A 21940-nucleotide genomic window follows, 5' to 3' on the forward strand; every position below is an offset into this window, starting at 1 on the left:
TCCTTCTTCAAATATATAACCAAATTTTTAAAAACAATATATTTTAAAAAATGAAACCTTGAAACTAAAGTTAAGGTAAATCCCGCAGTCCTTTTGGAATATTTACGTATATTTTAGCCCACATTCAAATTTCAAGAAACGACAACTACACTTTGTGCTTATCTATGGAATTAAGGCTTGGGATTTCATTGGGATGCTTCGTTCGTTGTTTAGCACATATTCTGGAGCACGTTCAGTGTGTAGGCTCCGATGTCCTCGTCCTGGTTGGTCCAGGATATCAAAATGGTCTTCTGCTTGGGGTCCTTCTCGTCCTCCTCCACCTTCACTTCAACAGACTCGATGGTTATGGAGCCGTTCTCCTGCATGGTAACCGTCCAACCGGCCAGCTTTTCTTCGAGCAGAGTCTTCAGCCTTTCACTGGTGCGGATCATGGGACCAGGATCCTCCATCTTGACCTTGGAGGTAAATCGCATCACATGACGATTGATGCCGATCTCCTTGAGGGCATCGGTTAGGTTTTGCAACATTATTCGATTGTCCTTCATCACAAGGACGCCATGGATGAGCCGCCGTCGTTTGGGGTCCGGCGGTTGGGCGTTGTAGGAGCGGGCCTCGGCTTTAAGTAGGGAAACGGAGGCATCTACGGGTATTTTGACGGGCGTTGAAATTACACAGGTCTCGCCATTGGCCGGCATGTATGTTTCCAGGTTAAACTCGTCTTTGATCTTTGAGCGCAGGAACTTCATCTTTTCTGCTTCACCATGAACGAGCATTACGTTCTTTGGCTCACAGTTCTGGATTAGCTGCATAATGCCTGCAAGAGAAAGGTATTATTATGACCACCTTCACACATGTAAGTCTAAGCTACCTTTGGCATCGGCATGGGCCGAGAAGCTCATGTATTCCACGGCCATCTTGACCTCCACCACCTGACGGTTCTCGAACTCCACTTTCTTAGCGCCTCCAAGGATCTTATTGCCCACTGTGCCCTGTACACAATAGCCGGGCATAATCACCATGTTGTTCTCATTGGGCGCCCATTTCTTGAAGATCTGCAGGGAGAGGCCCGCGTGCAGCATTCCCGGGGTGGCAAACACCACCATGGCTCCAGGATTATCAATGTAGGCCTTGTCGAATGGCTTGATGTGCTTGAAATCAAACATGTTGCGATGGACGAAAGTCTTTCGGATCTTCTGGTTCGTCCAGGTGATGAACATTTTGTAATAGGTGTTGGCCTTCTCCGTGAGACCCAAGGCAAAGTAGATGGGGTACTTGAGGTTCATGCGCTCCCAGTAGGTTTCCAGCAGGATGCAAAGTTCCTGGGCGCGACCCAATGCAAAAACAGGGATTAGAACCTTGCCGCCCTTCGCCACGCACTCGTGGACTTTCTTGAGAAAGTCCCTTTCGCGACAGCGCTTCGAATCCCTAATGGTGGTTGCGTAGGTGCTCTCGGAGATGAGCAAATCCGGTCGACACTTGTCTATCCAGGCGGCGCCAAGATGCCTATCCGGAGTCATGTTGTAGTCACCCGTGTATACCACGCTCTGGGAGCCCACTTTGATCCAAAACATGGCTGCACCCAGGACATGACCAGCGTAGTAGGCTTTTATCTCCAGATCCGTGTCCACCATCATGCTCTGGTGAAGCGTGACCGGTATAACCTTTTTCATGCAGTCCTTAATCATCTGGGTGGTGAAGAAGTTGGACTCGCCCTTGCGCTCCACGGCCACCTTGCGCATGTCCTCCAGCAGGATGGGTGCAATGGCCTTGGTGGGGTGCGTCATGTAGATGGGTCCGGTGTAGCCCACAATCTCGGACATGTAGGGCAAGGCGCCACAGTGATCTGCATTGATAAAGAATCGATTAGAACCATTGCTGCCCCGATAAGGAGTCCTCGTCGTTGGAGTCGGAAAGACTCACCCAGGTGGAAGTGCGAGATGATCACGCAGTCGATGTGGCTGGTGATCGGTCCCTCCGGTACTATGTAGGAGAAATCCGGGAACCGGCGCTCATCATTATACCCCATATGCATCCCGCAGTCGAGCATTATGTTCTTGCCGCCCATCGAGAGCAGCAGGCAGCTGCGGCCCACATCCTGGCCGGCGCCAAGCGGCGTAATCTTGATGTCCGGCATGTTTGGGAAGGATCACCTGGCTCCACCTTTCTGCTTTTAAGCGGCAACTTGTTGCGCTATTAATTGAAATTGCCGAAAAAGTCTACCGTGATTTTTGTAAACAGCAAGGGCGCTGGGGTGGCGTTGCCACTCTGCCGGCTAAAGCGGTCTGGTAACGTACCCCATTATTTAGCATATTTCTTATTGGGGTGTTCCAAGAATGCTCCTAAAATTTTAAGCTTTCAAACTTTTAAATAAACCTTTAAACATAGATAACTTTATTCTTCTCATACGGAAAAGGCAAAACCAACACCTATATTTAATCTTTTCAACTGTATTATATATTAAAACCTGAAGAAATTTGTAACGAATTAACGAAAATCTTCTGTTATTGCGTTTTTCAGAACTTTTACCGCAATGTTTTGCCGCTCTAGAAACGGTCATACTGAACCAACAGAAAAATAATAGATAGCGTCTTTTCTTATCAAATCACTGTTTTGTTTTTCAAAAACGCAAACTGCTGCAGGATGCCCGATTCCTTGGAGGAGAAGGACACCTCCACAATTTCGCTGCGGATTTGCGTGGAGGGACATGCAAATGCGCTGGTTTTGAACAAGGATAACAACCAGGTGGCTTTGGCTGGAAGGAGCTGTAAGATTAGAAGCATTTAAGGTTTTTCTATAAGTACATACATCTGATACTTTCTCCCAACAGTGCTCAAGGTGTACGCCATCAACAGCAATGGCTTTACGGAATCGTGTAACATGCGCGGGAAGAACCAGAACCTTAGCTATTCCGCCAACGATGTGGCCTGGTCCACCTTGGATAGTAATCTTCTGGCCACGGCGGCCACCAATGGCGTGGTTTCCGTGTGGGATCTCTCCAAGTTCGGGCGGCAGAAGCAGCTCCTGGTGTACAACGAGCATGAGCGCACTGCCAACACCGTGACCTTCCATAGCAGCGAACCCAACATCCTGATCTCTGGCTCCCAGGATGGCACCATCAAGTGCTTCGACATCCGATCGGATAAGTCCGTTAACACATACTTCTGCAACTCGGAGTCGGTGAGGGACGTGAAGTTCAGTCCGCACACGCAGAACATATTCTCCGCCGTCTCCGAGAACGGAACCGTCCAACTGTGGGACATGCGGAAGTGGGACAAGTGCATGGTCCAGTTTACGGCTCACTACGGACCCGTCTACACCTGCGACTGGCATCCCACGCGGAACTGGCTGGCCACCGGCAGTCGGGACAAGCAGATCAAGGTGTGGAACATGGACGGCAGGCCGGGATTGGAGCACACTATACATACGATAGCGGTGGTGGGACGGGTGAAATGGCGGCCAGAAAGAACGTAGGTTTGGGTTGACTTTTAAAACCTTTCGTATACTAATTCTGCCTAATCTCTTCCAGCTATCACATTGCCAGCTGCGCCCTAGTGGTGGACTACAGCGTGCATGTGTGGGACATCCGGAGACCCTACATCCCATTCGCCTCCTTCAATGAGCACACCAATGTGACCACTGGTATTGCGTGGCAGGGCAGCGATTCCCACTGTCTGCTGTCCATCAGCAAGGACTCCACCATCTATAAGCATGCTTTTAAGGATGCCACAAGGCCAGCCTTGAAGGCAAATGCTCAGGGAGCCAGCTTGGGCAGATTTGGGGACATCTCATTTGTCAATAAGATCAAGGAGTATGCTCCAAAAGCCAGTGGCGCATCCAATACCAAGTCTTCCAGCTTTATGTATGCTTATTAAACAATATTCACTTGCTAGTTTCTAAGGACTATCATTTTAGAAGTCGCCGGAAACCGAATTTGGCTGGTAGTATTCAGTTTCATTTGGACCATTCTAAGATGTACAAAATCATGGTTAACGAAACGGTAAATTTAATATTTTAAACAAAAGTTAAGGCTTAACCTAATATTTTACTTCTTTCAGTTCTCTGGCTATCCCCTAAGTGAATCCGTCTCAAGACCTATCCAAGAACATGAAAGTTTTATTGGCTGTGCCAGGGAACTGATAATTAGTGGCAAAAAGCTGTCCGAGCTTTGCGAGCACAATGCAGAGGTGTCCAAGAAATACGGCAAACATAACGTATGAAGTTTAATTTATTTTTCAACCCAAAAAACTTATCTGTATATTTTTACAGGCCACCACATTGTGGAACTTTATCAAACTCTTCTATGGCAGCAATCACTTTGAACCTCCCTTCGAGCATCGCTCCTCGTTCTCGAACCAAAAAAATCCGATGAACTCCCGCCGTGCCACCCAAGTGGCCAGCGATTGGCCCCAGCAGCGGAGTGAATTGGGCCAGGATCTCAATGGAAACACACCGGAGACGGCCCACGAGATTGATGTGGCCCATGTAGATGACGATCCGCTCGGTGGCAGTGGTGTAGAGCATCCACCCACTAGTTCTGTGATTCTCTCCGAGACGCAAATCATCAGCGAGATTACCTTTGATAATTTCGAGCTGTTGCGCAATGGATTCATATTCGTGGGTCCCACAGAATGCGCCAAAGCTTTGGCATTTCCTGCCCTGCATCACGATGTTCAGGCAGCTCGCCCTCAACTGGATCTCAAGGCCTCCGATCACGAGAAGTCGCCTGTAAGTTGATTTTGCAACTACTACTACAATTTATGGCTTATGTGATTTATTGATTAATCTTTTAGCCACCTCATGTGCCCACTGTACTGAAAGTCAGTCATGCTCCGCCCATTCCCATGTGGGAGCCACATAAGTTTGTGTCCGACGCCCTCATGCTGATGAACGACGTTGGTGATGTTCAAACTGCGCTGACAGTGCTTATAGCTTTGGGAGAGGCTCGTAAACTGTTGCCCATTGAGGACGCTCTGGTGGTGAGTATCTATAAATATATGCTGTCAAAGTCATGGTATACCTTTGGTTTTCCTTTCCAGGAGCACTGGTTCTACACCTATGTGGACCAGCTGCATCGCTACGAGCTGTGGAACGAGGCCTGCGAGGTGATCAACCGCTCCTGGCTGCGATCCGTGCAGCAGATCAACCAGCACTCGACGGCCATGCACACGAACTGTGGAGAATGTGGTCGACCGATGGGCGGCAAGGTGGGCTGGTACTGCGACAAGTGCAAGTCCATGCAGTCGGCCAAGTGCTGCGTTTGTGGCCTAATCGTCCGTGGTCTTTACGCCTGGTGCCAGGGATGCTCCCATGGCGGCCACATCGAGCATCTACAGAAGTACTTCGCCAAGCACTCCAAGTGCCCCAAGTGTGGACACATGTGCTCGTACTCATGAGACGCGGAGGAGGCTGGGTTTACCCAGCTTCTGCCCCCGATTTGAGTCCCTTGTAGTTAGAAGAGACTTTTTCCCAATAAGTACCTTGCAAAAACACTTGAGAACCTTGTGTATACATGCATGTTACTCGATATTTCGAGCAGCATACTATTAGTTTTAAGCTTACTTACAGTTTGTGGAATAAAATCAATAAATTATGTATTTAAGAATAGTTAAAAATTAGCCAAAAACAAATTTAAAAAACTTGTATAATCACCATTTTTCTACACGTGTTTGTTACTTAAATATTTATAAATAATAATGCCAAATAAAAATGTTTTATTGTTGATCAATTGTCAAATTACTTTTATAGACTCAGAAAATAGTTTTTAATAAAAAAAAGGCTTTAAAATTGTGATTTAATTTGATCAATATGTTTAAAATATTCTTTAGTGTTTTCGCAGGTTCGTGTTGAGCTTAAGTCGCAGCTGTTAATTAGTTTTATGTTTAGTGTATTTATTTGAGTTTATGAAACTTAGTGCTACTTGATGAAGGTGCTTTTAAAAGGTAATATTACAACTACCTTTGAGTTGAGAGTTGAGCCGCACATTCAGTAGCAGAAAGGGGAGAAAAAATTATAAAATTGAGAGTTCTGTAGGGATTAAAAACAGAGAGCAACATATGTTGCGGTTGTCTTTAACTAAATAACTAATTGTATGTCCTCGCGGGTGGATGGAAATCACGGTCCCACAAGGACACCACCGCCTGCCAGCGCTGTCCAAAAATCCAAAATGCCCTCAGCGCAATGGAACTTTGGTAATGCCTTTGCATTATATTGTTTTTTTGTGAATCCAATTTTCTGTTTTTTTTGCATTGCGCTTCGCGCAGTTGTAGCCTTGAGTTGGGTTGTGCACCCACTCAAAGCTTGGACTTTGGAGCAGCGTTGGCGGCTAATTGTCAAGAGGCAAAATCGAGGCTCACAGTTTGGCAGGAGTCGCCCACTGTTCCACTGGAGCCGGCAGAGGTGGCATTCCGCTTGAGCGTTGGCCCCTCATCGTAACGAATGGTCATGGAGTTCGAGTTTCCGGGAATGGCCACATAGCCCAGCGACTCGTAGAACTTGATCAGCTTGTCCTTGCAGTCCAGCGACATTTTGTAGCAGCCCAATTCCTCGGCCAACAGGGATACAGTAACCACAATTCTGGAAGATATCTTAGATTAGTATTTCTTTTTTGGAGTTATCTATTCCAATCATGCTTACAGTTTGCCCAGTTGTTTGCCACGATATGTATCGTTTACCACCACATCCTCCAGACGACCACGCTGAAGAATAAACATTTAAGGATTTTAAATATATGGATAAACCATAGGTTTCTTTTCTTTAAAATTACCACAGCACAATTGTGGATGAACTTGCGCTCGATAACCAAGGATGCAGCTCCAATAATCTCATTCTTGCGAGTGTCCTCAATAACGGTCACAAAGTAATCACCACTGGCTTTCATCTGCGAAAAGCGGGCTAGAAAGGTATATTGTTAATGCCTTATTTTATCAAATAAGTTGTCATTATGGACTTACTCAAAAACTGAGTGCGATTCACATTGCCAACATGGGTGAGTTGAGAGAGCAGCTGTAGGAATCCCCGATCGTAGTCGCTGTCCTTGAGGGGACGCACTTTCATCCAGGGCTCGCCGGGATTAGCCGCCGATATGAAGGGCTTGAACTTGGCAGGGCTGCGATGAAAGTCCAGCTTTATCAGCAGACTGGGATCGTACAGATACGTCTCCTCCTTAAAGAGATTATGGTTTAGAGTAAGATAATTAAGATAATTAAGTTTTTAAAAATAAATCTTTTGACTTTTTTAAATGTCATTAGATTGAAATGAGGTAACAATGGATATTTAATAATTTTAGAGATAAGATTAGAAAATGTATATATATATTATTTTCAGTGATTTTATAGATTAAATAGCCCTAGATCTTTCAATAGGCTAAGCTCTAGTGAATACCGTAAATTGCACCATTTTCGCAGTGAACTACACACGTCAGCAAGTGACGCTGATGGAGGTAAAACTGAAGGTAAAACTCAGTCAACAGGTAAAAAATAAGGTGGAGACGGAGTCGCGATAACAGGAATGGTAACAAGAACTGGTTTCTTGCACCCAACACTTTCGATTCGATGGTCGCCGACTGGTTTTGTCTCATTTAATATACATCATTTGTTTTCTATTTTTGGCGCATAAATTAAATAGTACGCGCAAACCGGTAAAGTGCGTAAAAGACCGTCTACTAGTATTGATTTAGTTTGTTGTGGTCACTGCCAGGATTAAGACTAACAACGTGTGCTCAAGGTCGCGGCGACTGAACTGCCACATGGTCACGCTTTTTCTAGCTTTTCCCCACGCTTTTACAAAGGTTTTTCTAGCTGGAGGAGTTTATTTTGCTTGCCACTTTAGTTAGAAAACCACTTACCATGATTTTATCTAATGTCTGATAATGATAGTGAAGCACCACAGTTAGCAATGTCTCCCGCGACGAATCTCAAAAACTAAAGCGGAAGTTTTCCGGCAGCTTTTTTATCGGTCGAAGTTTCTGAGCAGACTGAGCGGAAAACACAAGCCGCGCAATTCACACAAAATACAGAAAGCCGAGCGCTAATTGGCAGTCGTGGAGAGGCTAAAATACCTCTGGAAAAGGAATAAAAACTGCAATTTCAACGCTTAAATGACCCTGAAGATTCGACGTTGTGAATGTAAACATTTAAACAGCTGATTGCAAAGAGAAAGGTGTTGCAAAGAAAGATACCGAGAGAGAGAGCAGAGAGATAAGAAGAGCGTAAAACCAGCTGAGTAAGGAGTAGCTACTGACTAAAATGAAAATTATAGAATCCAGGAATAGATAATTAAAGTTATTTTGATACGTCGTTGAAGTTAAATCCAAATTCTTTTAAAATAAAAAATAATTACAAATTGTAATAATAACTTGTTACTTATTCTACAAAATAAAGTCGAAAAAAATCATTTTTTTTCAAGGCGAATAATAACCGTACTATCAAATGTCGCTTGTTAACCAATCTTTACTGTTCTTCGTACGTATTCTACAATTAAATAACACTGCCGCAACGTAAGCGTTACGTTACGTGGCCACAATATATTTGGGTGTCTGGTACATCTCGTAGGCGAACTCCTCGCGATGACTTGGATCGTACTCCAAGCCCACATATTCTATCTCGAGGCCGAATGGACCATCCATCCCCTTTTTGGCGGCCACGGAGAATCCAAAGTGGGTCACCCTATTCAGCGGTATGGCTCCCTGGCGATCCTGTACCCGTCCCTTCGAGGAGAGAAAGAACTTGGAGAAGGGAATCTTGGCGATCTGCCAGTGGGGTCCACCGCGAGTATACAAAACGTAGTGGTAGATGTCATTCCACATCAGATCGAAGTAGCCCTCGGTGTGCAGATTGATCAGGTAGCTGCGTCCATCGCCTCGGACTTTCATGATCAGCATGTTGTACTGCGTCCAGTCGTAGGTGGACTCGCGCTTGAAGGATTTCTAAGGGGAGGGATAAATATACACTATTAATATCGAGATAATGACTTAAAACTCCATAGATAACCCACCCGCACTCTCTTGGTGCGTATATTAGCATATCCCGTCCTCTTGATGATTCCATCCTTAATGTGATCCGAGTTGACTTCCCCATGGAAGAGCCCCGCTCCGGCTGCACTTAGCTCCAGGGTGGCAGTACTCTTGCCCTCGCCGTGATCCGCATCCGTGGTCACCGTCCACTTGTCCAGCACATCCGGCGCCTTGAAATCGAACACCACATCCGTTTCGCCAGGACGGAAGACCAGGATGGGGTCACTTTCCAGCTGCTCCTTGACCTCCTGGCGCCACAGCTTCATCTCCTCCTTCAGATCTCTCAATCCGTCCAAGATGAGCTGTTTTTTCGAGGGCTCCGGCAATTTGGTCTTGTAGCCGGACTTCTTTTCGCGCTCCCAGAAAGTCCTATGCACGGCGGTTGTGTGGATTTGCTGCTGGACAGCCGGCAGACAGCAGCCAAGGCGATGTCCTTGTCGCAGGAGGCTATTCATCTTGGCATTTGCTTAATTTTCATAAAATTTTATAGCACTAGGTGCCTTTGCAGCAAAACAACGTAACAAAAATCAGCTGTTCTTAGTTGGCATTCGCAATGAAGCGCGCACACAGCTGATCCGTACAGTAATTACTGGGATAATAACTAGGCACTAACAAATTGTCACTTAAGAAATATAAAATGTTATGGGCACTAAATAAACAAAAGCTGTATTTACAATTTATATTTAAATACAATAAATATGTTTTGTTTTACTATTTGGTGAATAGCACTTAATTTGCATATTCGTAAGCAATGAATCGATGTTCTTCCTAACTATGCTTTACTGTACTCCATTTCCCAGTGAATGACAGTTGTCGTTTTGTTTTCATTGCTAATCATTTTGCATTTGGAAAAAGAGTTCAAAGGTTTTTAGTTGCATCAGATTAAAAGTATGAAAGTGCAGGACCTGGACAAATGTGCTCCCAGCAGCGACTGGAACGTACTTTACTGGGTGCTGGGAACGATCCTGATGCCGGTGGCCCTTCCATTGGCTCTCTTCAACATTTGGAAGCGACTTAAGGCACAAAAATACCGGAATCAACTGCCCGCCAAGGTAATTCTCTAAATCTTAATCAATAAAGCCGGTAAATTATGTAAACCATTTACAGGTGGTGCTTATAACAGGTGCTAGTTCGGGTTTGGGTGAATCTCTGGCCCACGTCTTCTACCGGGCTGGATGCAAGGTGATTTTGGCGGCACGACGAACTCAGGAATTGGAGCGAGTTAAAAAGGATCTTCTTGCACTGGATGTGGTAATGTCTAGCTTCATATTTAAATATTTTGAATTTAACTGCACTTATAGACATTCTTATGTTAAATTCCCTTAAAGCTAAAATTTTCAATTCCTTTAAATGAAGTGTAAATGCAAATGATAAAAACCCTTAACCATCACCATAATCCTTCGCAGGACCCCGCATATCCACCCACTGTGTTGGCCCTTGATCTGGCTGAATTGAATTCCATTCCAGAGTTTGTCAGCCGTGTTTTGGCCGTTTATAATCAGGTGGACATTCTGATCAACAATGGTGGAATCAGTGTACGAGCGGATGTGGCATCCACAGCAGTGGATGTGGATCTCAAGGTGATGGTGGTCAACTATTTCGGCAGCGTGGCCCTAACTAAAGGTGAACTATACCCCGTTTTGCACAGAAAATTGAATAAACTTGTTTTTTTCTTAGCTTTGCTTCCTTCGATGGTAAAACGTGGTAGTGGCCACATATGCTTCGTTAGCTCTGTTCAGGGAAAATTTGCAATTCCCCAGAGGGCCGCCTATTCTGCCTCGAAGCATGCCATGCAGGCTTTTGCCGATTCTTTGCGAGCGGAAGTGGCCAACAAGAACATAAACGTGTCCTGCGTGAGTCCCGGCTATATACGCACTCAGCTCTCACTAAATGCTTTAACAGGATCAGGAAGCAGCTATGGAAGTTAGTAAATTGGCTGGTTTTCATCTGGTTTTCACCTCAATATTTTTTGAAAATAATATTTATACCCCCTCTAGAAATGGACGAAACCACGGCTAAGGGCATGTCCCCTGATAAACTAGCAGAACGTATTCTGCAATGCATTCTCCGCAAAGAACCCGATATAATTGTCAGCGACGTTCAGGCAAAGATTGCCTATTACCTTCGTCATCTTTGCCCAAGCCTTTACTTTTGGATCATGGCAAAGCGCGCCTCGAAGCTGGAGAAAGCTGAAAAGAAGTCCACTTAAAGTTAGTTCATGTCACGTAGAACTTCCATAAGTATTAGTTTCGTTTTTATTGTTAATTGAATTTTGCTTAAAATGAGGAAATTATAAAGTATCGCATATGTGTGTGTGTGTTCGGGTTAAAAATTAGTTACACTCGTGTGTGTTATTGCCTAACAATAAGATTAATAAATAAAGTATTGTAGTAATCGTAACATAAAGTACAACTGAATTGTCACACATGTGCTTTTTGTTCGCTAATCATAATACATACGTTAATTATTGTTTTGAATTGTCTTTAAAATATTAATTCGTAAAATGCTAGTATTCACTTCTTTGCTCTTCGGTTTTTGTTTTCTTTTGTTCGTTTCATTTCGTTTTTTATTCTTTCGACTTCTTAGAGACATTTACGCGTTCTTAATTGACAAAATTACATATGATTTTATGTAGGTTGTTGGATGGGTGATGCGGTCTTGGACAACATTTAAAACTGGCCATTTACTAGGGGTAGGCGATGGTTTCGTGGGGGATCGGGAGACGTAAATACGTGTTTATAATTCATTTAGCTAAATTATAAAAATAGCATTAATCCATCTCGTGAAAAGTATAAAAATTAATTACAATTGAGGTACACAATACACATACAGATTTAAAAATCGTTTGCAGTTTTACAATTACATTAATATTTATGTATATTTAGATTAAAATCAATCGGTTTCTTATATACATTACACAAAAATTGTTCATTTCGCGCTAAATAGTCTTTTTGTCACGCTCAAAATACTCTCGTCCATTCATCTTAGACAATAATCATTTGCATTTAATTATATACAGTACACAAACATTGGCAATATTCAAAATGTTCTCTTAATCATCTCATTAAGTACACTGGGAAATAGAATTTGATCTTTAAAAACGCACAGGATGGGAGTAGTTGTTCCTTGAAGTTTTGATTCTCCAATTGAGCTTAAGTGGTTGAAAAATCATGCCAATATTTGGCTTAAAATTATGGAAAATTATTGGGCACACATACTCCCATTCCGATGTATTTTTGATGCTTCCTAGTGCTATCCTTTTTTGGTAAGTGTTTTTTTTTGCCTGTCATTATTTTGTATAGTTTCGTATTGAAATATGTAGTCAAGACAAAGTAGAAACTAAACTTCAATTCGATTCTCGGGCTTACCAATATTTTTTGTTTGTTTTTATGTTAAGCATTTCAAAGCGATTGTCGCGTACTCGTTTTAACTATTTCCGTTCTCCGTTTCATTACTGGCCAACGCGTTAACTGTCTGTCTGTCAATATTCGATATTTTGGGTCGGCTGTCGGTTTCTTGAGCTGAGCTTATGTCTTCTATCTTGTATGTTGTATGTTGTATCTTGTATATTCCACAAAAATATACCCAAATGCTCATAAAGTTGCAATGGTTATTGCACGCCCCATATGGATGTATGTATATATATTTTTGATACGCCTTTGATTTCCTACACATTCATATAGCTACAAATATCAATCGTTATCCTTAGCCTAAAGATCGTTATTGTTGGGGTGTTAGGTGTTAGTGTGTAACTTGAAAGCCGCCGCTCAGTGATTCGATTCGGAATGTGACTCTATATCCTACGTATGTATGAATATCGTTAGGTGCCTCATTATTGTTTGTTCGCATTGCTCTAACTTGGTATTGCATATAAAAACTATGTCCATTCGATATTCTATGTACACTACAGACTACGGAATTGCAGGTCTTACTATGGGATCGATGCTTGTTTACAGGTGCCGGTGCTTCAGGGGATCGGGTGGATTAATGTTAAAGTCTGGGTGGCTAACTTTCTATGTGGCCTTGCTGCTGGGCATTTTCTAAAACCTACTTTCGATGCATTATGCTTTTGATTTATTGACAGTATCGTTGGTTAATCTTTGTATCTATTCCGTACAACTATTTGCAACTTTCCCCGGCTCCCTTTTTTTTTTTTTTTCTATTTTCCATATATCCTACTTCGTGGACTACACCAACCTCAATCCTTTCTTATCTAAGTTTTGATCTTGAGAAAATATGCAAAGGATTTTTGAAATGTTCTCGGCTAATATTTTATCGTTTTAGTTCTTTACTAAAATAGCACCTTGTATTGTTCTGTATGTCGTCGTAGTTCAGATGAGTAGTGATCGTTGTTCGAAACTTGAAGCGCAGGCAAACTAAGCAATATAAGTATTTAGTAGGTACATAACAATTTCAGTAATACTGTTTTGAAATTAACTTGAAATATAGGCCAAGTTTAGGCAAATATAAGGAGTGGGTGTATAATCAGTTATTCCATTTCGATTGCGTTCTTTTAAGGATTATGAAATTGGAAAATTGTATGATTGAAATGGTAGTTACTTTAACATTTTAAAGTAAAGCTCATTTAGTTTTGATCTAATAAAAACCAATCGAAAAAGAATAACTGAGCATACACACCTGTTGCCAGTTGCAAATTCGATCAAATAGGAAAGGCTATATAACATCATTGATCTTTAACCTTTGATTGTAAATTGAATTTAAGTGGCTTGAAAATTTTTTGGACCTGCACGCAATTTTAAATGTTAAATTTTTATACTATGTTATTTCAATAAAATCGCCTAATTTGATCGAATCTGGAAACCGGAATTGACTGGATTTATAAAATTCTAGTTTACACAATACAATACAATACAATACAAACAGTAAACAGTAGAAGGTACAAAGTGCGGCTGGCGGTTTGGATTGCGGTGGCTTCAGTGGGTGAGGATTTGAGTGGGCTAGCTAGTGCTTCAATGGGCGGCTTAAAGGGGTGGTGATGCACGGGCGAGCCTTGGTCGGGGGGGATTTATGGGCGTGTGGAATGCGTTCGAGTGTCTGTTGTTCGTGTGTGAGTGGGCGTGGTTTTTCACATATTCAGCAGAAACGGCAAGTTTAAGGCAGTGTAAAGTACACATATATATAATGTATGTACAAATATATATATATGTATGCAAGTAAACCTATGCGACAATTTGTATAACTAACATTAAGACTTATCACTTTCACTTGGTTGGTTTTGGAAACTGGAACGGGAGAGCAGCCCCTAGCTAACCAGGTTCTCCACATCGGAAACGACTATCTCCAGATCAGAGGGCAGCTCATTGTTCTCGGTTGTTTTTGCTGCTGCAGGTGTTGCTCCTGCTGCTCCTGGTTTTCCAGTTGCTGCTGCTCCAGCTGTGCCCGTGGAGCGGGTCCTGAAGTTATTTAGACTTCTCCGAATGGGCTGCGTGGGTGGTTGACGCTGCATGGCGCTCGTGGAGGCAGATTGCTGCAGCACCACACCTGGCGTAATGGAGGAGCTACTGGTGGCCGTGCTGCTGGAAGATTGGCGAGAGAAACTGGGCGGCGGCGCCCCAGTGTTTGCGCTGGCATTGCTGCCGCCTCCTCCCAAACTGGCCCTTGGAATGTTGCTGAAGCTATTCCGAGAGTTCCTGGTCGGCGGAACGGGCACTGCCTTCGCGGAGGACACACTGCTGTCCCTGCGAAGATTGGCATTCGACGTGGAACGTCTCTGTGGCGAGGCAGCTGCCATAGATGGCGGATCCTTCCCGCTTCTCGTGGCTCCACTGCCACTGGCCTTCAGGTTCAGACTGCTGCGCTTCTTTGTTTTGGCCAGATTCTGGCTAAGGTTGATCAAATTCTGCGTGCTACCAAAGTTTCGCGTGAGATTCACCGATCCACTGGCCTTGCTGCTGCTTCGGCGAGGAGCTGCCGCAAAGGGATTGTGGGTGGACAGGGAGTTGGACCTGCGATAGGAGTTCTTCGGCGCCGAAGCGACTGGAGCAGGAGGTGCTGCCTCCAAGCTGGCTCTGTTCTGTGAGCTGCTGGGAGCCACCTTGCTGCTGCTGCTCGGCTTTGAACTGGAGGCCTCTGCCTGCATGTCCACATTCTCGTAGCAATGCTCCATGGAACGAGGCGGTGTTGGCGGCTTCAAGGTCTCGTAGTTCGGTTCGTTGAGGGTGAGGATCTGGTTATCATCCTCCGCCTCGTTGCACAGCAAAAGGGCACTTCTCTTGGCGCGCGTGGACACATCCTTCGAGGAGGATTGGCCAGCAGTTCGGTTACTAGCCTTTTGGCCTCTTTTTGGCCTCACTCCTCCGCCCACCACATGTGTTTTCACCTTTGGCTTCTTGGACAATCTTAGAGAGAACTTGAAGGGCGGCTTGTAGACCACCTGCAGTTTGACTTTCTCGTTGGACAGATTACCCATGGACTTGGTCTTCTGCGGCGTCTTCTGCACCAGTCTCTCTGGCGTGGATTGCGATTTGCTCATAACCTTGCGCACCCGAGAACTGTGCTCGATGTGCGACAATGGTTGGGCCACAATGGGCGACTCCAGCAGCCACTTTTGCACCTTGCCAAAGGTGTTCGTATGGTTGTTGGTGGTCGAAAGATTGGAGGCATCATCCCCGTTGTTGTTGCGATGCGAGTAGTCGATGATCTCCTTCATGTGCTTGCCCAGCTTTTTGTTCGATTTCTTGGGCTCCTCCTCGAGGGATTTCTTCTTGGCCATGGCTTGGTTTCTGGTGGTCTTCTTGGTCTCTGGATTGGCACTGCTTTTGGATGCACTCCGGGATGCAACTGCAGCTGTGGCTGTTACGCCAGGTCCAGCTTGAGTCACCGTTCCCGTTCCCGGTTTCTTGCTTCGCTCGCCACGTACCTTCTTTTTAAAGGGCACCTTTGTCCTTACGGCTGTGTGCACTATTACCCCGTTGTTGTTCTCCGGCAGACGCACTGTCTCCGTGGTGGCACTGTGTATGATGGTGACGGACTTAAGCTTCAGATTCGACCGTTTCGCCAGCAGCTTTGTGCTCAGCGCCTAAGGAAAAAAATTTCAGATGTTAAAAAGGAAGTCAAATCTGAACTAAAGTTAACACAAAGGTAAAATACAGAAAATGTGAATGTTTCAATGACTTCTAGTCTAAATTTGCCCTCAATTTAGCCACAGGGGCAACTGCTAGATGAGTGTTTTCCATATACTCTACAGGATTACTTTTGGGCCCACTGGGAAACTGAGTGCTCACCCAAGGTCTGAGCCCTTGCTTGCGCTTTGGCCTCGACCTGATCCCTTAACATTTGCGTGATTAGTTTCATTAACTTTTCAAACCAAAGAATATTTAATAATGAACTCAAGAACTTCTTTACTTTTATGAATCCAATAACTTACCAGGAGCAGAATTACACCAACGGCAGCCAGAGCTACTGTGTACCAGTTGTGCTGCATCCACTTCTTAAAGGTGGCTATGCTCTCCTCGGAGAGCAGGAGCTTACGCAATGTGGCCAATGGACCAGAGGGATCAACCTCCCTGCACTTTTGGAAGACATCACAGTAGCTGAAAAGAAAAATGAATATATTTTAATTAAAAGAGATAAATTAAGAAGGAAGTTTTATAAAAAGTATAGTAAACGAACCCATTATAATCATTACAAGGCGTTCCTGGCTTCGAGTACATATCGGGGACATCGAAGGGAGCCTCATTCCACTCGAAGGAACTTCGGCAGGGACTATCCTCCCCTGGCAGCTTGCAGCACAGTTCGCACGACTTGATCCGATCATCCTGGGGTCCCGGAATACACTGACACGATTCCAGACCGTAGGCCAAGCAAATACTGCCCGTGCAGTCGCCCATGTAGCAGACGAACTCCTTGTTGCAGATGGTCTTGTTAGGCTTGTTTACCGACGGAGGACATTGGGGCACCCGTCCGTCGCAGAAGGAGGGATCCCTGCAGCCATTATCATCCCGACACTTGTCACCGAACTTCAGCTTGCAGTCGGTGGTGCAGCACGGGCCTTGCGAAGGACTACATCGGGCGTGAGGCGTCAGCGTGCAGGGAGTCTCATCTAGACGCGGTTGCCTTGACATAGGAAAGCAGCACGAGTCCTTGCAGTCCTCCTCCCACCCACAGTCGCACTGCTCACCCGGCTCCACCACGCCATTGCCACAAATCGAGGACTGCGGCTCTGTGAAGCATCCCTTCATGGAACGTGCCTTGGCATTCAGCACTGGTTCTATTGATTTCAGCGAACAGGTGCTGAACTTATTGTTGTTCTTTTTGTCACCCGAAGTGGCACGGGCAAACATGATGAAGTTTCCATCCTCGCCACCAGGAGTACACTGCTCTGGGTCATGCTAAAATCGAACAAAATTACTTTGTTAAATTTGCATTATTACATATTTTGTAACTCTTACCGGTGATCCAAAGTTGTGGCCAATTTCATGGGCCAATGTCACATGGGACACTGCAGGTGGAACATGCTTTCCATAGTTCAACAGAGTGACTATCCCCGTATTGAGGGACTTTAGCGAACCCCTATAATGGCCATTCTTCTCGCAAACTCCGCCAGCGTTCTTCAGATCACCCGTCCAGGCCAATCCCAAAGTTCCCATCTCGAAGTCACGATAGGTGAACATGTAGGCCAAGCAAAAGGCATCATAGTCCTCCTCTGTAAAATAAATTAATGTACAAGATTATCAATTTCGACAACCAAAACCACTTAATTAAAGTATAAAAAAATCATTTCTCAATGACAAATTTTTAAGGGTAAGTGAACTTAACTACCAGGTAGAAACAGTTTTGCATTGGTGTTCTAATTGATTTGTATTACTTTACAAGTGTGTAAATTTTTTCAAAGATTTTAACCTTAAAAAAATGAATTGAACATGCACATAAATATAATTGATTGTTAATTAATCAACAGAGACAGTCACAGCAATAAATTTATTACAAAGAGAAGAAGACTTTAAAAAAGTCGTTTTGCCAAATTTGAATTTATATCTTACCCGAAAACAATTCCAGAAACTTTTCCACACCATAGTTGCCGGGGAATCGGTAGCTGGGATCCTTCATTGCGTTCATGTTGTGCACCTTGATGCGCTTGATCATGAACGTGATGTTATCTGGTTTTCCATCGTTGTTGAAGTCCGTATTCCGGTAGATCGTATTGGCCCGCTGCACATGCCGTGTGATAGCTTCTATGGACGCTTCATCCGAACCCATTTTCTGGAAGAACGTGTGATCCGCCTGCAGATACAACATGCAGGTAGTCTTGCGATCGTAGAGCAGCCTTGGAGAACTATGGATATCGTCGCCGCCCCTTCCGCTCAGCAGATTCGTCATTAACATGCTGTTGAAACTGGGGTTGTGCGGATTGGGGGCGAATATGATCTCCGGATTGTAGTTATTCACAATGATATTTGGCTTCTTGGTCGCTCCGTTCTTGGTGATGATCTCCACATGCGTTTTATGGCTGGGGCGGTCGTTGCCATTGTTGTTATTTCCCAGAAAGAGCGTTGTCCAGTTGGCATTGAAGAAGTTACTGGGCAGGTCACGGGTACCATTGTTATTCGGTTCCTCGTAGGGCGTTCCAAATTCCGGTTCGATGGGTCGATTGTACGTGCTCACAATAATGTTCTTGTGTTTCGTGTACAACTTCCGCACATTGTTATTACTATTATTGTTGTTATTATTATTATTATTATTATTATTGCTGTTGGCATTGCTGTTGCTGTTGCTGTTGCTATAGCTGCGACTTCCCTCGCCGACATTGGAGGGATTGTAGTTATTTACAAGTATGTTGCGGTTCGACGTGGGCTTAGTCAGCGTGGCCAGGAAACTCTCCGTGCTGCGCACAGTGCTCCTGGTCGTGGATGTACTGGGGTGGTACTTCCTCGGTGACTCCTCGCTCTTGTCCTCCTCGGAGGCCAGGACGCGGAAGTCGTCGTTGTAGGGCACCTCCAAATCCAGCGGCAGGGGCGGATTGCGATTGTACGTTGGCGCTGGAGCATCCGACATGGCCAGCTGAAAGGGTTAAAATCGAACAAAAGAAATATTCATTAAATTATTTCATATTATAAATCTTATATAATTAATCAAAAAGCGTTTTGAGAAAAAACTGATTTATTTTTGGTTTTTGTTATTGCCTCCTTAAAAAAATATGGCTATGAAGCTATATATATATTAGTTTAAGATTTTTAAATTTATATTTTTATTTACCCAACATCCCAAAAACTCACCTCCTCTGGCAGCCAGCGCTTCTTCCTCAGCTTCTCGCTGGCGCAGTGCGTCTTGGCGGGTGCCGCGGAGTTGAGTCCACCGCCGGTGAACTGCTCCTTCTGCATATTTACATCACTTAACTTATAGACTATGCTGTGGACACCGCTCTCGGCCAGCTGCTGGGAATAGCGCTGCGCCGGCTCGATGTAGTAGTGCTCCGCCTGGGTCTCTATCGTCCCGTCCAGCAGGTTGTCGCTGGTGAGGATCGCCTGGACATGGGCCGCCTCGTCATCCTCCAGGCTGCCGGTGTAGATGCGCGACACATCGTAGTCGATGGGACCCAGAGTGTTCTCGATCTCCACGTCGTGGGCGAACACCGAATGCGGCTGTTGACGCAGCACCAGGCGAAAATCTCTGGAGTGTCGAAGGTGATTAAGTGATTATTTGTAAGATGACTGCGATTGCGATGGCGAATCTCGAGTGCACTCACCTGTCGTGGGCGGAGAAATTCAGACGGATGGTGTGCGCCAGTCCACTCGGTGTGGCATCGGCTTTTACCTCTGCTTCAGGCCTCACCTGTCGCTTCTGCCGGAAGCGAGCCTGCTCCAGGTGCCTGACCTGCGCCGCCTGCAGCACCCCGCGATCAAAGTTCGCCGCCTCCCAGTGCTTGATGTAGGGCGTCAGCCTGTGGGTGTAGCCTGAAAAGAAGAAAGGGGCATCTGTATAGCGGAGGAAGGAGAAAGCTGCCGGCGGTGATGGCAAGATGAAATTTCTCTTAACTATGTGTTAAAATATAATTGAAAGATACCCGTATGGTAAGTAATAGAAAGCAATAAGACCATAAGGTTTAATGAATTAAATAAGATATATATATATAAACACTAATATAATATTTTCTCACTTAAAATATTTCTTTTTGGCAATAAATAAATAATAATAAATAATGTGAACTGAAAATTTAAAATGTTCTACAAATGTTCACTTTTAATTACTTTCACAAAATACATACATATGTATTTTAAAACAAATAAATATTGAAATACATTTTTGTATTCAGTAAAAGTTTCAGATAAAATGTGCTAAGAAATATATTCTTTAAAAAAAATAAAAGACATTTGAGCATTTTCAATATTTTGGCACTTAAAAAAATGTATTTAAAATCTCTTTTCAAGGCTCAAAAGTTTTCAATGGCAAGTTTTTGTTGATAATGCACATGATTGTTTTTGTTTTGGAATCGCCCCGACTCACCTGGCAACTTGAGCGGCGTGGGTATGGCCAGGATCTCGCCGGGCAGCCACAGGAGCCAGAGGAACAGGATCTGCAGCCCCAGGAGGCCCAGCAGCCAGCTCATCGTGGATTTGGTCCGGACTCGATTCCGGGTGATTGTGGGTGGCCTAAACTACTTGAAGGTTGTGTTTTCCGAACTCAACCCAGGCTGCTGCATCACATCATTGGCGCTGGTTATTTGTTATTGTTGTGGGACTCGCTGCGCGGAAGTGGCTTCAATCGGTGACATCTTCGCTGGAAGAATGGGTAATGGAATAGTTTGGAGTGTGGAATCCAGAACGGAGAGTCGAGTCGAGAACGGAAACTGTTATGATCGCGAGGTGATTGCATTAACGGTCCGGGGCACAAAGAAACTGCATTGCGTATACGGCGGATTACCGAGTGGCTTTCACCTTTTACGCGAGATCTTTTGTTCAAGCTCGAAAATTTTTACTTTTTTTTTTTGCGTGTTTTTGCATAAATGGCAAAAGCAACAAACGGCGAGAAGAAGAGGAAGAGCGTCACAGCATCTCATTAGCACTTAACACATACACAAACACATACACACGAGAAACAAGGGTATTGGTGTGCCCGTGAAAAATACTGTTAGTTTGGCGCTCTCATTGGCCTCTCTTTCTCACCTTGTTGGCCAATGAAATTAAATGCATTCTTTGACAACCGTTTAATTGAATAATTATTGTTTTTGCCCAGCATGCGTAAGCGTGTGTGTGTGTGTGTGTGTATTCTACTCGAGCTTAACTTGGCCCAAAAGAAACCCCCTCTCTTTTCACCACTCTTCTCTCTCTTTCTACTCGCTGCTCGCTGTTGTTGTTGCGCTGGTCCCAAACCAAAACCAAAATACAAGTACAATTCAATTAGCCACAAATTGTTGCACTCTTTTTTTCTGTTTGTGATAATTGGATTTGCGGAATATAGCCAAATATAACACACACACTTAGAAAACAATCGACCTCCGTTAATGGCGTAAATGGTATAAGCCAGTCGCAAGTTTTTTGCTTTTTTTCGTTGTTGCCACGGCCTAAAACCTGTTCTTCTGCCCAATCATCCAGGCCTAAATCGGTTGGATTTCGATTTCCCGTGCCATTTTTGGCCTCACTTGTTAGTGGTTTAACTTTGATTTATTTATTTGCTTATCTGCTTACTTTTCACAGTCACTGAAGCACTTGCATTACCAATCGTTTTTCTGCGCTTTTAACAACTTTTTTTCGACCACCATCCACCAAGCAGTGTGACCGCACGTCGAATTGACCGTTAAAATGTCGGGCTCAGAATAAATATACTGTGCGCTGAGAAGATACCGTAAATATACTTTAAGCTGAAGTTTTACCCTAGACTCGAACCATTTAACAGTGGCCCAAAAAAAAAAAACTAAAAGATAAGAAAATAACAATATATTAAACTAAATCAGATTCTTTTAAGCTAAAGCCA

At 44.2% G+C, this 21940-nt stretch overlaps 6 protein-coding genes across 9 annotated transcripts; 2 read left to right on the top strand and 4 right to left on the bottom strand.

Moving 5' to 3' along the window:
- Positions 1-12: 12 nt before the first annotated feature.
- On the bottom strand, positions 13-2254 carry LOC108148862 (integrator complex subunit 11). The gene is made up of 3 exons (XM_017276162.1): positions 1921-2254; positions 869-1843; positions 13-814 (listed from the first exon to the last, which is right to left on the bottom strand). The coding sequence occupies exons 1-3, from the start codon at positions 2132-2134 to the stop codon at positions 210-212; spliced, it is 1794 nt and encodes a 597-aa protein (XP_017131651.1). The 5' UTR covers positions 2135-2254; the 3' UTR covers positions 13-209.
- A 320-nt stretch (positions 2255-2574) lies between these two features.
- Positions 2575-5725, top strand: LOC108148895 (GATOR complex protein WDR24). Of its 2 annotated transcripts, none has more exons than XM_017276209.2 (8): positions 2575-2764; positions 2828-3467; positions 3527-3859; positions 3913-3997; positions 4056-4211; positions 4267-4725; positions 4791-4976; positions 5037-5725. In XM_017276209.2, exons 1-8 carry the CDS (start codon positions 2641-2643, stop codon positions 5391-5393), a joined length of 2340 nt encoding a protein of 779 aa, XP_017131698.1. In that variant the 5' UTR covers positions 2575-2640; the 3' UTR covers positions 5394-5725. The 2 variants fall into 2 exon arrangements, with proteins under 2 accessions (XP_017131698.1, XP_017131699.1); XM_017276210.2 differs by having other exon boundaries at positions 3916-3997.
- A 142-nt stretch (positions 5726-5867) lies between these two features.
- Positions 5868-8076, bottom strand: LOC108148897 (probable glucosamine 6-phosphate N-acetyltransferase). 2 transcript variants are annotated; one of them, XM_017276212.2, is made up of 5 exons: positions 7844-8076; positions 6951-7161; positions 6764-6891; positions 6634-6695; positions 5868-6573 (listed from the first exon to the last, which is right to left on the bottom strand). In XM_017276212.2, the coding sequence occupies exons 1-5, from the start codon at positions 7844-7846 to the stop codon at positions 6330-6332; spliced, it is 648 nt and encodes a 215-aa protein (XP_017131701.1). In that variant the 5' UTR covers positions 7847-8076; the 3' UTR covers positions 5868-6329. The 2 variants fall into 2 exon arrangements, with proteins under 2 accessions (XP_017131701.1, XP_017131700.1); XM_017276211.2 differs by lacking the exon at positions 7844-8076 and adding an exon at positions 7381-7476.
- A 353-nt stretch (positions 8077-8429) lies between these two features.
- LOC108148482 (complex I intermediate-associated protein 30, mitochondrial) lies at positions 8430-9550 on the bottom strand. The gene is made up of 2 exons (XM_017275516.2): positions 8992-9550; positions 8430-8923 (listed from the first exon to the last, which is right to left on the bottom strand). The coding sequence occupies exons 1-2, from the start codon at positions 9463-9465 to the stop codon at positions 8507-8509; spliced, it is 891 nt and encodes a 296-aa protein (XP_017131005.1). The 5' UTR covers positions 9466-9550; the 3' UTR covers positions 8430-8506.
- A 269-nt stretch (positions 9551-9819) lies between these two features.
- Positions 9820-11410, top strand: LOC108148818 (dehydrogenase/reductase SDR family protein 7-like). The gene is made up of 5 exons (XM_017276072.2): positions 9820-10062; positions 10118-10261; positions 10417-10633; positions 10688-10933; positions 11008-11410. The coding sequence occupies exons 1-5, from the start codon at positions 9901-9903 to the stop codon at positions 11217-11219; spliced, it is 981 nt and encodes a 326-aa protein (XP_017131561.1). The 5' UTR covers positions 9820-9900; the 3' UTR covers positions 11220-11410.
- Positions 11243-21761, bottom strand: LOC108148817. 2 transcript variants are annotated; one of them, XM_017276070.2, is made up of 9 exons: positions 21655-21761; positions 20474-20746; positions 19716-19923; positions 19246-19639; positions 18013-19030; positions 17422-17675; positions 16643-17361; positions 16398-16563; positions 11243-16049 (listed from the first exon to the last, which is right to left on the bottom strand). In XM_017276070.2, exons 2-9 carry the CDS (start codon positions 20574-20576, stop codon positions 14274-14276), a joined length of 4638 nt encoding a protein of 1545 aa, XP_017131559.1. In that variant the 5' UTR covers positions 20577-20746; positions 21655-21761; the 3' UTR covers positions 11243-14273. The 2 variants fall into 2 exon arrangements, with proteins under 2 accessions (XP_017131559.1, XP_017131560.1); XM_017276071.2 differs by having other exon boundaries at positions 20474-20741; positions 21655-21757.
- Between the last annotated feature and the right edge of the window lie 179 nt (positions 21762-21940).

The sequence above is a fragment of the Drosophila elegans genome, unplaced genomic scaffold (assembly GCF_018152505.1).
Source record: "Drosophila elegans isolate 14027-0461.03 unplaced genomic scaffold, ASM1815250v1 contig_476, whole genome shotgun sequence".
NCBI lineage: Eukaryota > Metazoa > Arthropoda > Insecta > Diptera > Drosophilidae > Drosophila > Drosophila elegans.